Source organism: Thermobia domestica, chromosome 11, assembly GCF_964235325.1.
Source record: "Thermobia domestica chromosome 11, izTheDome1.hap1.1, whole genome shotgun sequence".
NCBI lineage: Eukaryota > Metazoa > Arthropoda > Insecta > Zygentoma > Lepismatidae > Thermobia > Thermobia domestica.
The window spans coordinates 192,064,867-192,080,099 of record NC_137464.1 but is presented as its reverse complement, the minus strand read 5'-3'; the positions used below and the strand labels follow the sequence as shown (position 1 = coordinate 192,080,099).

Below are 15,233 nucleotides of genomic sequence, written 5' to 3'. Positions count from 1 at the left end.
CATAGATGAGGTTTGGGCCTGGGATAGTTTTTATTTATTCACTTTGACGATAAAACTTAGGGGAGGAGGTAGGAGGGGGAGACATATAAAAATAAATAAAACTTAATAACTCTTGAACCACTGGACGATCTCGATCAAATTTTCAACCTAGATGAAGTTCGAACATGAGATGATTTTTGTCATGTCACTTTGACGATGTAACTTAAAGGAGGGGGAAAGACATTTACAATTGATCGAAAATGACCGATATTAGTGTCGAATCTATAGTTTTTGAGGTCGCTGAGATGAACAGTGACACTTCCGATGCCGTGGCCCGCAACATGGGGCGGAGAGGGGATATATAAAAGTAATCGAAAATGACCAATATCAAGGAGCACTTTAGTAAATAGTAAAAAGTGACTGACTAACGAAACATATTACTATTTTTTCTTAACTTAACCCAGCGAAGCGGGTAATTGATGCTAGTTCTTTATATTTTGGACCCTGACTTGAGAGTATTTGTATAATTTAGTCCCGAAGTTCAGTTTTACACTATTTCATATGACATAACACGGAAACAAAGTTATTTCTGACCAGTGTTTAATAAAATATTTCTGCTTACCTTGGCGAGTACTTTGGACTTCAAAAATGTTTCCCTAAAATGTTCATATCTTAAATGTTCCCTAAAATGTGCTGCAGTTTATTGTTTCTGACTTGGATAGTTATGATTTGGGAACAAGAATGATGATTCACCTCTTTTCGCAATGATAGAAGTCGCAATGACTCAGTGATAAAGCGTTCACCTCTGGTGCGTGGAGTCCCTGGTTCGATCTCAGCTCAGTCAAGGAGACTTTGCCGTGTCGTTTTCTTCCACATTTTTCATTCCAAAATTTTAATTCATTCTCATCATCATTGTCTCCTTTAGCCTACATGACATAAACGTGGGACATAAAATGAGAGATTTCATTTCTATTCGTGGTGAAGATTTTCTTCTGTAGATTATATTTTCAAATATTTATTAATTTGTTTTGTTACGTAAGCTGAAAAAGCTTAGTAGTACCAAGTAGTAGGTATATTATTTTTTTTTTATTAGTAAAATATTATTGAAATTTCACATTCTTTTTTTCTTCACAGGGATCGAACTGAAACGAACCAGTTGGCATCTGTAATGAATAAAGTGGTAAGTACATCACGAATTACTTCATTAAAAAGAAATCAGATAAGACAACTTGTTCACATTAGACAATTTGAAGAAACATAACAAGAGATGAGATAAATTAATGTTTTTCCCCTCCAATTTATCTAGTGTGCCTGTAATTTCTTACGGGTGATTACAACTTTAGCAACTACCTTGATGTATTCTTTTAATTTAAAGAAAATGTGAAGTTAGTGGATATCCAAAGATTTACATTGTTCTAGTTAAGGAATTCCCAAAATTTCACTCACGCAGAAACATGCGGTTATTACTTCCTGTAGGCAAATTTTTAGTGTACATTTCTATCGCATTTTATTTGAATAAAATATTACTCAAATGTTAATAATACAGTGTTTGTACAGACTGTAAACGTTATGGAGAGAGTGTGTGTGTGTCAGGGAAAGTTAGGAAAATTTACTGAATAAATATCTTACGAACAAAGAAACTGAAAATAGTCTATAGCAGGGTGATAGTAGAAAATGCATATGCACCAAGTGATAATACAAGAAATTGTGGGAAGTGGATGAAAATATTCCTTATTTTTATCACATAGTATTGCTACCGCTTAAAGTGGCTTTTCAATTAACAAATAAATTTTAATAGGGAACATGTATGAACGAACAGTAATGTGTTGAACGACATTGCATGATTCTATACATGAAGCAGGGAAATAGATATTGATAGAAAAATGGTGTTGAACGACATCTGCATGATTCTATACATGAAGCAGGGAAATAGAAATTGATAGAAAAATGCTACACTGTGTTCGAGAGGCGCGGCGAAGATACTAGGAACATGTAGAGATTAATCGTAAATTACAACGTAATGAAAAAAATAAAGATATGGAAAAAGAGAACATTAGAAACTGAGTAAGAATGGCGTGAAGAGAAAAAGAAACGAACAAGACGAATAGCAGACTCCATGCAATTAGACATGGAAAACGAAGTACAAGAACTGCTAAAGAAAATTAAGCATAAGTAAAATTCCTTTGTATCAGTGTGTGTAAAGAAACGAGCACATTCTGTAAAGTTAGACATTGACATTAAAGTAGTACAAGAGCTGTAAAAAGAGAGAAATATATAATATCCAGAAGTAGCATTTAAGGCGTTGTTAATTTTGTAAATAATTTCAGTCGAGTTGTTAATAATGTAACTGTAATTATTATACAGTTGTTATACTGTAATTATTATATATTATAGTATATACAGTAACTGTAATTATTATACATGGATTATGGAATTATACAGTTGTTATACTGTAATTATTATATATTATAGTATATACAGTAACTGTAATTATTATACATGGATTATGTAATATCAAACAAACAAGAATACTAAAATGTGACAGAAACATTTGTAAGAAGGTTTAAAGTCTTACTTCGTAACTAAACATTAAATTATAATAATAAAAGTAATCTGAAAAAATGAAACATATAGGCGAGGTATGGTCGGCTATAATGGGAGAAAAAGTCCGACAAGAATAAAGTCAGGGAAATTAAAACATAAGGTATCATAGTATAATATGAAAAAAGAACAAATCATATGAGACATATGATGCAAAATTCTATGTGGCTGTACAACTATTCCATTAGATACTATTGTTCTAGTATTTTTTCTGGTTATATTAGAATTTATTTCGTCTCACCTAATGAATTCGAGTATTATTGTATTTAAAGTGCGATAGGAATGAACATTTAAAAACTGAAACCAGGAAGTAATAATTGTGCCAGTTCCAGAGTATGAGTGAAATTTTGAAGTTAGACTTCGTTAACTAGAGCGATATGTCGATTAACTCAATTTTTGATCAGAGGAAATTGTTGGTAACTACTGAAACCGTAAACATCCGCAAGAATTATAGGTACAGTAAGTTCAATAGAACATTTTCATGAGTTTCTATTAAGATATATCATGTGAGTTCAGTCATATATTAGAATAAGAGTTTTATAGATGTAAAGTATTTTCAAGATAAAGTCGGCCACAAATGGAATCTCTCGTACTGTACTACTGTATGAGATACACTTGAGTTATCTGATACTGTCCTATTGTGTATATTTGCTGAAGTAGATATACTAGCAATTCAGGAAGTAAGGTAGACTGGAAAAGTTTATCTCGGAATAGGAAAACAAACGTTTTTCTACGGGAAGCTGAAGCTCACACCTTAGAGACTGATGTTTCTAGTAGAAATATTATATGCTCCTTGATAGACACTATTCTTCTTGTTATATACGTACGTATATTGAGATGAATGGAGGATGATTTCTTAGTGCTTAGAGCTGCGTTGACGGTACATTACCACTGGAAGGGTCAAGTAATCTCTTTTCGAACATCTCGAATGGATCTTAACGGAGTACTTGCAGACAGAAAATGTGATGAGAGATGCAACATTCCTTTTAGAAGTCATGTTACAAGGAATCATATTAATTGGTACGGCAGCTTAATACGAATTCCAGGCTTGGAACTGAATCACTGCAATTTGAAAGCGACAGGAGAAACTGTCACACTGTATGATTCACCTCGTCTGGCGAAAAGAGAAGTTGTCTTTCAAAGGAGAAAGAAAAGATCCGAAATTACAATATTACTCATTAGGATCTCCGGGAGGGGTATGCCGTGGAAAGGACTGTGAAATGTTAGAATAACAACTTTGGGATAACCATACGTATTTGTAATGGAGTTCCTAATGACATTGTGAGGGAAGAACAGGAAAGTATGTAATAAGCAAATATAGTTCGGTAACTATATAGCGACTCGTTAGTTTTTGTAGAGAGAACTCGCTTTTCTTCAACAAGCACAAGAGGAGAAAATACACACGGAAATCCTTAACAGATGAACGAAGATATTAAATAGATTATTATTCAGAAAAGATTTCAGAACAATTTGAAGAGTGCCGAGTGTGTCTCAGATGCTGATATATTGTCAGATCATAGCCTTGATCTCTTCGAAATGGCTACCCTAGTGAAAAAGAATGTAAGCAGACTAAAATTGGAGAATGAAAAATTTAAGAATGAGGAGTGAGAAATCGATAGTACGAAAATTAAAAGGAGGAGTTAGATTGCAAAAAGGCAAGTAGCCATAGATTCTAATAGAAAGAGGGAGCAGTTTAACTTGGCATGCATCAGACTGCAGAAGTAATAAGTTATCAAGGAAATGAGAATAAGGAAAATCTGAAAACAAAAGGGTAGCAATAAAGGCAACAAAAATTATTTATAGTAAGTTGAATATGAATTACGAAGGGAAACAAGAGAATAATTCTTTAGAAGAAAATGTGAGGACATAGATGTGAGAGAACCTACAAAAAGGATGGAAATTAGTAGGGAAAACAGAATACAACGGTACATAATAACACACTCTTTGACGACTTCTCTGATCCCTTCAATGCATCTACCGCGGCTTCTCTGATTAATGTTTTAGTGGGAGTGTAATAGCAGAAAATGCATTGAAAAAGGGACCAGAGTACAAGGTTTAAAAAACACCCCAACTGGACCTATGTCCGGAAGTAACTAGTTATATATGTATTCGGTTGTTGGGTCGGCAACTCTCCCGTCACTGTGCTTTGGGTTAGGAAAGTGTTATAACGAATGGAACATTTTTCAGATTGACAGAAGAGTAGCCATGATTTGAATACACGAAAAACAATATTATTAATGAAACTGATCATACTTTTAAAAAATAAAATTAAAAAAAAAAAAAAAAAAAAACTGTATGACATTCATACAGAAATTATGATGTCCGAGGATTTATAGCTAAATATTTTAAAGGAATACTGAATTTGCAGTAGTTGTTCACCTTACCTTCTCTTCCTGTAAAGTGATGAATTTTAAAAGTTATTTTACGGATCTAGAGTTGAACGCCAGTGTTTATGAGATTAATGTTGTAATATGCTTAATTATATATATTAATTAATTACGTTTATTAAGGTTAAAAGTAAATAAGACGGTTGCATGCATTTAATTTTTTTTAAAGAAAAAAAGATAGTTTTTATTATTTTATGGCTCTACATAAGTAAAAAGCGCGTTGTCAAGCTTGTAAGTTTTGTGTTTTTTTCTGTAAAATTGTAGACTATAGCGTTTTTGCCACCCTGGAGAGGAATTTTAACATAAACAATTTATTGATTGATATGAAATAAACTATTTATTTATTTTAAGATTGTTACTTGTAGGTTGTTATTAAGATATTTTTGAGAAAATAATTATAGATATAGCAAACGGGAGCGTTGCTACTAAGAGTATATAGTAAAATAGGTAATATTGTTGTAAAAGGGATAATATTATTTAATAAAGAAACAAGCGTAAATAATAAGCTGTATAATAAATTATTAAAATTAAACGGGTAAAAATTTAGCAACAATTAAACACGTAATAAAAAAACTGCCCCAACGCTGTAAACCCGACATTTTACTTTAAAAAAAATTAAATTTGCTACGTAAGGGGTTTAAAATGGCTTAATATAACACAAAAAAAATTTTTTGATTATTTAACACATAAGTAAAAAACATAAACGCATAATATAAATGTAACAAAATTAAGTTGTGTGGTTATTTTATTTATTTTTTTTAATTTTCCAGCGTTTTTTAATATTTATTAAAACACACAACATATATTACAAAAAAAACCTATTTTTAAGCGGTTCAAGTTTGCAGCTGCAAAAAAAAAAAGGTTTTTAAAAAACAACCCCCCAAAAAAGATTACGAAACAAAAAAAAACACAAAAAAGAGGAGTGTAAAAATATGCAAAAAATGTGGGAAAATTTTTTAAACTAAACAATTAGCTGACTAAAATTACTGTAATATGTAATAATGATTAAAATTAAGAATATTTTACATACAAATTTAAAAATATAATATTTAAAAAATAAAGTAATATTTAAAAAAATCAAATTAAATTGTCACAAAAAATATAATATTTAATAAATGAGGTTTAATAAATATTCAAATCTATATTTAAAAAAAATAATTTCATAAGCCATTTACATTTATCACTAAAAAATCATTTTAAATTGGTAATACAATAACCTCAACAAAGTGTGTCTAACTATAAAAAATAACTTAAAAAAGGTCTTTATTAAAAAACAAAAAGAACCAATAAAATGGCAAAAAAGCAATAAAACAACAAATAAAACTTAGTAAAACAAAATAAAAAACATTATTGGTAAATTTAAACAAAAAATGTGTCAAAACGTAAAGAAATGGTCGAAGTATGTAAAAAAAAAAAATAAGTAATTAATGTAAAATAATAAAAAACATGCAATTTTTTTAGTTAAGTTAAAAGTAGTTAAATAATTGATATCATTAAACCGCAAAGTACAAACTTCAATTTAAAAATAACAAACCATCTAACAAAACATCTTAGCGCCCTAAGCATAAAAAAAATCTTAATAAGGCAACCAGCAATAAAAATGCAAAAAGCCGCAAAAGTAAGCTATTTTCAAGCTGTAATAAAAAAACAATTAGCCCTTTTGGGATGCTGGCTTTTTGGGCTATTTTTTAGACTTTCAGTCAAGCAGCTACTGCATCGTCACTATTTATCCTAGGATCATGGTTCATACCTCATTCTCTTCAGAATAGAGCTGGCTTTCAAATGGTACCACTTGCATGCTCATACCATATACCAGAAGCGGGGGAAAAAATGTCAAAGTGAAAATTTCCGAGGGAAAATTTTTTCTCGAACTTTGGCCCCCCTGGACCCCCCCCCCCTTGTGTGAACGTAACTATCTAAAAAAATCTGATAAATAATACTTGGTATACTGAATGTGTGCGCCAAATTTCAAGTTTCTATCTTGAATAGTAAGGGCGGGAGAAATTTTATCAAGAATTCCCACAATGCCCCAAATTACCACAAAACACTATGATTTCAGGGAAAAAATTTCCTGAGACATCCCTAATTAACCTAGGGTCATGTGTCGGCCATATTCTCTTCAGCTTAGAACTGCCTTTCAGGCGGTACCATTCTCATGTCTTCATCATGTATCTAAGGTGGGAAATTCCCGAAAAAAAGGGATTTTTTGGTCTAAATTTCCCTTTTTCAACTTTTAGCCCCTCTGGATCCCCCCTGTTTTAACGCAGAAATCTGAAAAAAAAAAGTCTGTTAAATACTACTCGGTGGACTGAATATTTGTGCACAATTTCAATCTTCGAGGTGCAAAAATAAGCCCGCCAAAAAAAAAAAAAAAAAATTCAGAAAATACCCCATGTTTCTGTATACAGAAGTATATTTTGAAAAAAAATCACTGAGACGTCCCTAATTACCCTAGAATAATAATTCGACCGTCATTCTCTTCAGAATGGAACTGCCTTTCAGACGGTATGACTCACGTGTCTCTATCATGTATGTGAGGCGGGAAAATCGTGAAAAACGGGATTTTTTTGGTCTAAAAATCCCTTTTTTCAATTTTCCCCCCTCTGGACCCCCCTGTTTTAACGCAGAAATTTGAAAAAAATCTGATAAATACTTCTAGGTGGGCTGAATGTTTGTGCACAATTTCAATCTTCTAGGTGCAAAAGTAAGCCCGCCAAAAAAAAATATACCGACCATGTCCCATTTTTCCCTATATAGAAGTATATTTTTCAAAAAATCCCTGAGACGTCCCTAATTACCCTAGGATAATGATTCGACCGTCATTCTCTTCAGAATGGAACTGCCTTTCAGACGGTATGACTCACGTGTCCCCATCATGTATGTGAGGCGGGAAAATCCTGAAAAACGGGATTTTGGGGGTAAAATATCCCTTTTTTCACCCATTTGCTCCTCTGGTTCCCCCCCTGTTTCAACTCACAAATCTGGAAAAAAAATCTGGTAAATACTACTCGGTGGACTGAATGTTTGGGCAAAATTTCAATCTTCTACGTGGAAAAATAAGCCCGCCAAAAAATATTGAACATAGGCTTAGTAAATGAGAAAATATACTTTTGACTTATGACGTCATCACCTCCTATGTCTGGACGCAGGAAGGTCTGAAACCATACGTAATGTCTTCTACAATGCCTCTGGACTTGAAAACCAAACAAACAAACAAAAAAAAAAAAAAAAAAAAAAAAAAACAGGACGGAAGAGCTCAAATAGAAGAGAAATAACGCAATGTACCATGAAAAACGCATATGGTACAAATTGTACCATAAGATCCCCAAAGGGTTAGTCGCAATTCCATCTTATAACAAAAAATCAAATATTAAATGTCATATTTTAATTAACATTTTATAAAAGTGCAACATTAGTTATAATAATAAAACTCAATAAATAAAATAAACATTTAAAACTCAAAAAACTTTCCAAAAATATAAACTATTTAAAAACTTCCCAATAAACACAGCAACAAAAACAACACAAAAACCTTCCACACAAAAGACAGCAAAGCTACCTAGCTAAAAAAATGTTTAATAAACAATAATCAAAAAACATCTTAGCGCCCTAAGTATTAAAAAACAATTCTAATAAGGCAACTAACAATAAAAATGCAAAAAGCCGCAAAAGTAAGCTATTTTCAAGCTGTAATAAAAAACAATCAGTTGCAATCCAATCTTATAACAAAAAACCAAATACTAAATATAATATTTTAATCAACATTTTATAGAAGTGCAACATTAGTTATAATAATAAAACTCAATAAATAAAATAAACATTTAAAACTCAAAGAACTTTCCAAAAATATAATCAACATTAGTTATAATAATAAATAAAATAAACATTTAAAACTCAAAAAACTTTCCAAAAATATAATCAACATTAGTTATAATAATAAAACTCAATAAATAAAATAAACATTTAAAACTCAAAAAACTTTCCAAAAATATAAACTATCTAAAAACTTTCCAATAAACAAAACAAAATAAAAACAACAGAAAAACCATCCACACAAAAAAACAGCAAAGCTACTTTGCTAAAAAAAAAAAAAAAATGTTCAATAATCAAAAAAGGTAAAGTAGCAAACATTTTATTAACTAAATTTTAAGTGCAATGCACAATAAAACTAAACCAAATAACACACCCTCAATTTAAAATCATTTATAATCTAAATAAAATAAAATTTCCTCCCTTTTATTTTACAAAATCAATATAATTATTGGTATTAAAAAAGGCCAACTTATATTCTTGTCTTGGGTGCACATATTATATTTTCAATATTTTCAATCAACCTATAAGTTTAATAAAAGTTAAATACAATTCTGCAATTAACTTAAAACTAATATTCTACAAATAACACTATTGTTCAACATCATAATAACTATATTTATATTTATAAATTTTATTTCCTCTCTCATTTCAATTATTAAAGTAGCTAAAATAAACAATAAAATTTTCATTAACCAAAATTTATTAAGAAAATAAAAAAATATAATACAAATAACTTTAAATAAAAAACTAACAACAAACAAAAACTCAACAAAAAACCAAAACCACAAAACCCTAAAATAAAAATAATTAATATATTATAATAAGTCTCAGCAATATTTTAACTTTTAATACAATGTGTTTATCTGTAATGAGAAAATGAATAAATCAATAGTCAATGATCAAGAGGAATATCAAAACGATAGAAGAATCGCAGATACTCTGAATTTAGAAAAGGTATGTCAGCATGAGTTCTCACATTAAATCAGAATTACAAATTAATATAAGAAACATTTCTTTTTTTAATGTGGAAAACCTACACTTAACCCTTATGAAATGATTTTCAACAAGAACTGATTTATTCCCAAGTCATCCATCAGTTGACCAAGTTGGCAGCGTACTTACTGTTCATCATAACAAATAGTTCTCTGGTGGAAAGTGAAAAGAAAAAATCTTTGAGTTTTACGTCCGACGGTTATGCCGGCTAGGCTAAAGGACACGGAGGTGATAAGAAATAAATGAAGTGGTGGAATGAAGAAAGTGGAAGAAAACGGGAGAACCCCGAGGAAACCCACGCACACGGTGTTTGTCTGGTGAAAAGTAAATATTAATAATGACTATGGCGTAAGTAACCTTATATTTAACAACTGTCTAACTTCAGCACGTTAGTCCGTTCTCAGATCTCTTATACGCGGAAATACCTAGTTCAGAATATGGGTGCTATTATAGTAGAGAGTACTACGTATTCGTAAATATTTCATGTCTAACCTTCGTTTTTACTACACACACATTATATATATATATATTTGGTCTAGGAATTAATTCGTGCGGTTGGTACGCACACATTGAAGCTGTAGTACAAACACAAAATACATAAATACCTTAAGAAAAATATTGTCCATCGCTAGCCACCACTTTCGCCCATCTGTCAGGCAATGTACGGATTCCGTGGCGAAAGAAGTCCTCATCCTTGGAAGCGATCCAGTCAGAGACCCATGTTTCGATATCTTCTGAAGAAGTAAACCGCTGTCCAATCAAATCGTTGTTCATGCAATCGAACAAGTAGTAGTCCGAAGGAGCAACGTCTGGTGAATACGGCGGGTGGGGTAAAACTTCCCATCCGACATTTTCTAAATAGGTTTTGACCGGTTTTGCGACATGTGGGCGAGCGTTATCATGTTGAACAAATAGTTTATCATGTCTGTTCTCCCATTCTGGTCGTGTTCTGGCCAGAGCTTGCTTCAAACGCATTAATTGTCGTCGATAACGTTCTCCATTCATAGTTTCACCCGGTTGCAGCAGCTCATAGTACACCACACCTTTCATATCTCACCATATGCACAGCATAACCTTTGCACAGTGAATATCTCGTTTTGGTTGTGATGGACCTGGTTCACCTGGTTTCACCCAGGCCTTTTTTCGTTTAGGGTTCTCGTAATGGATCCACTTCTCATCACCCGTAATAATTCGATGCAGAAAGCCCTTTCTGCTCTGTCGTTGAAGCAGCAATTCGCAAATGGTTTTTCGTCTTTCAACGTCTCTGTCTTTCAATTCATGTGGAACCCAATGTGACATCTTTTGAATCATTTCCATGGCTTTCAAGCGTTTGGAGACTGTTGTTTGATCAACGCCTAATGCTGCTGCAAGTTGTTCCTGCGTTTGACACGAATCCTGCTCAAGCAATGCTGTCAATTCTTCGTCTTGAAATTTTTTTGGCTGTCCAGCTCGCTCTTGGTCTGCCAAGCCGAAATCACCACTTCTAAACCGTGCAAACCACTTCTGACACGTTCGCTCAGCTAGAGCATGGTCACCATACACTTCCACCAAAATACGATGACTTTCAGTCGCACTTTTCTGCATGTTAAAGTAATGCAGCAGGACACCCCGCAAAAACACTTTATCAGGCACAAATTGCGCCATGTTCACTTAACTACAAACTGGTGTTGTTGACGCTTTAATCCACTGCCCTATACTACGAACGATACGCGATGACAGGGGTTTGCAACACATGTGTGGATACACGGAACTGTGGGACGCTCCGTTCGTTGCGCCATCTCTTGTCCACCCGCACGAATTAATTCCTAGACCAAATATATATATATATATATATATATATATATATATATATATATATATATATATATATATATAATATTGAATTAAGAATATCATGTTTTAATTCCGTGTTTTTAAAAATAATTAATATGTTCCGGAGACAGTTACAATTATTTTGTATTTCAGACAGTTTACATGGTGATTTGTTCCAATTTTTAAGCATGGCAAAACTCTGTATGTAAAAATATGTTACAATTCATCAGAGCTTATGTGTGTGAGGAACTATCTCCGTAATGTAATAGTAAGGAAGATTTTCCACAGTGTAATAAACAGCCCTTTATTTTCCTTACAGGCTGAGCCAACGCAAGAAGTTCAAGATCCAGGTTTAAACAAACTTGCTCAGGTAAGTATAATATATTTCAAAACATAAAGTTCTTTTTATATACCTTCTGAAGAGAGCTATATTCATGTTGGGAATATAGCCGTAAGATGTTAGTAAATCATCAAGTGGTCGCCCATCATTCAGTGTTAAGGAAATGAAATACCAATAGGTGAGTTCTGTGACTATCTCCTCCTGATGTGTAAACAACAACTACTACTACTACTACTACTACTACAACAACTACTACTACTACTATTTATTATTATCATTAATAATAATAATAATAATAATAATAATAATACTAATAATAATAATAGTAAGTATCATCCTAATGATGAAATTGTACGAAGAACTTTTAATTATTAAGTCATGCAGGAGACTGTTGTCCTTTCGTTTGATCTACATTCCACAGTCCGTGAACACTCATTCGCTGTAAACACTGTAGGTCAAACGAAAGGACAACAGTTTCCTGCATGACTTGACAGTTAAAACAAAAATTAACATGATTAAATATCATTGATATACTAAGCAGCAAGAGCAATGAGTACTTACGGACTTTTTGTTAAGTGTACATTTTGACTTTTCTTGCCTTCTGCTGATAGCGGCATTCTTCATTAGTGCTGCTGTGGGTGTTAAGACAGTGAGTCACAACTAGAGGAAAGAAATGAGCTTGAGAACTGGACTAATCATTCATCCTACTTTATTTTACGTCACAACAACGAATTTCCAGTTGAATTTGTGAACAAAACACCTCCTAGAATATGAAATCATTCCTTAATATTTTGACCCCTTCCGTTCAAAAACAAAAAACGCACTTTGTGTGATGGTACACTAAAGGAGTAACTATTCACAAAATTTCAGATCTTTTTTTATCCAGGCCCATTGGAGATATTGGACAGTGAAGTGTGCCAAATTGGCATAATTCCCCAACTTTACGATTTTGTTTCAGGCCTCTGGGAACAGCTACAGGTTTGCAAATTTTTGAGTATTAACAAATTATAAACATTCATGAAAAAATTAGATTTTTGGAGATGGTTGAGCGGCACATGCTTGATCACGTAGAATGGATTGACCCCTTAATATTGGGTGGAAACTATGTGGAAAAGCTGATTAAGGTACAGGCACTCATGGAACAATAAAATTGTTACGAAGAGTATATTTTTTATTATTTCAAAACGGCATTTACTTAAAAAACTCATAATAGCTATTTTCTAACAAAAAACACATTCATCACTCAGTCCCTCCCGTACAGAGTGATACTTGTATGATGGAAGGTATGGTGAGGACGATCTTGATAATTTCCTTCTTTTTAAAGGTAAGAAATAGAAGAGGAGACGTAGTAAACCTTCAATCATTCTTAATTCAAAACCGTAATGGCTCTTCTCCAATGGAATATGAATGGCTATTCCACCCACTTCGAAGTATTGAAACACCTAACTTGTTCAGCCTGTAATTTTTGTCTCCAAGAAACTCAGCAGGAACTGCTGTCTTCTGTCGGTATTCTGTTGTTTACAACTACACTGTTTACCGTTGCGACGAGGGTGGCGATGGTCGTGCAGCTGGCGGAGTAGCGGTTGGAATACTGAATAAATATTATTCCACTTCCGTCCAGGTGAACAGCGATTTCCAGGTTCAAGTTTTCTTTGGACAACCGATCACTTTCTACAACATTACATCATATGGCCTGAAGCTTTCATAATCGGCTGATTTAGGTGTCATATATCACCTCTCACATTGAGTTATTCTGTTAGGAGACTTCAACCCTCATCATGAACTGTGGGTTTCTCTCGTACTGCGCCTCAAAATCGAGAATTTGCAACCTTTCTCGACACTTCACACAGTATCGTAATAAACGATAGCAGTCGAGCAGATTTTACCACTGCAACAGAGGAATGTATTCACATGTGGATCTTTCATGTCTGTAGCCCACGACTTGCAGTTAATCATCAGTAATGTGTTTACCATGATTTATGTGGCACTGATCACTTCCCGATCATTTTTACTGGTCTTCGTGCTTTACAATTTACTCATTTTCCTCGTTATAATTTTCACCGTGCGGACCAGGGAGTTTTCTGGCAACGTTGACTTTATACCAGACTCCTATTACACTTTGAGGCCTTTTACGCAAGTGTTTAGCTGTTGATAATATGTCGATTCCATTGTTAGATGAGGCTCCGTAAAAACGTATTGATCCTTGATTGTCGGAAGAAATACGTCAAGCTATTCTTGCACGACGCCGAGTGCTTCGTCGCTTTCATCGTGCTCTTACTGCTGACAATTTGACAGTTCCGCCACCTTCGTACCAGAGCACGCTACTTGATTAAAGAAGGAAAACGACATAGTTGGCACAACTATGTCTCCTGTTTAACTGCAGGTAGTTCAAAGAGTGCTGTTTGGTTCAAAGTTCGTCTTCTTCAGGGATATTCCACTTTCGTCGACGTTTCTGCACTCCTTTTTCAAAACGAGCAGATCACTGACCAGAAGCGGATTGCCAACGATTTGGGCTAGCATTTTACTGCAGTTCTAGTTCGGCTAATTATTCGCCGACTTCCTACAAGTTAAAGCACGAGCAGAATGTGAACCCTTAAATTTACGTCACCAAATAATGATCTTACAAATAGTCATGTACTGATGCTGAACTTAACACTGCACCAGACCCAAACTGCGTATATTATACTATGCTCGTAATTTTCCTGCCACTGGCAAACATCTTTCAGATCTCTATAATAGTATTTGGGTTTAAGGATCCTTTAGACCTCTATAATCATATCTTGATCGAAGGATCCTTTGCTACTGCTTGGCATAAATCTTATATTTTTTCTGTCGTGAAATCTCTGAAATCGGCTACGTTCATCTCCATTTATAGGTCAATTACCTTAACCAGTTACTTATGCAAATTCTTGGAGAAAATGATCGATACACTCTTAGGAAACTAACTCCTTGCTTTCCAATCGCCATTGTATTTCCGAAACTTTCGCTCCGCTGCTGATCATCTTGTTCATTTTGAGAGTGCATCCAGGATGCTTTTCACCATCACCATAGCGTCTGATCGTAATCTATGATCTTCTAAAGGATTATGACACCACTAGGCCTTATTAAATTTTACTTCAGCTACTTCTTTGGGAGTACGAGGATATATGGGCTTCTTTCTACAGATCGATACTTTCGAGTCCGATCATGATCCACACACTCCTACGAAAATGGTGTTCCACAAGGCAGTGTTCTCGTGTTAAGTGTGACTCTTTGCTGTGGCGGTAAATGGTGCTGTGACACACATACTAGCTCCCGTTTATGGAATG

General features: G+C 33.5%; 1 protein-coding gene across 3 annotated transcripts in view; it reads left to right on the top strand.

Moving 5' to 3' along the window:
* LOC145664624 (uncharacterized) overlaps positions 1 to 15,233 on the top strand; it is a 289,506-nt gene that overhangs the window by 110,185 nt on the left and 164,088 nt on the right. For all 3 annotated transcript variants that reach the window (XM_081731448.1, XM_081731447.1, XM_081731446.1), the window contains exons 4-5: positions 1,114 to 1,159; positions 11,905 to 11,955. In XM_081731448.1, the coding sequence (XP_081587574.1) occupies positions 1,114 to 1,159; positions 11,905 to 11,955 (97 nt within the window). The remainder of the gene's footprint in view (positions 1 to 1,113; positions 1,160 to 11,904; positions 11,956 to 15,233) is intronic.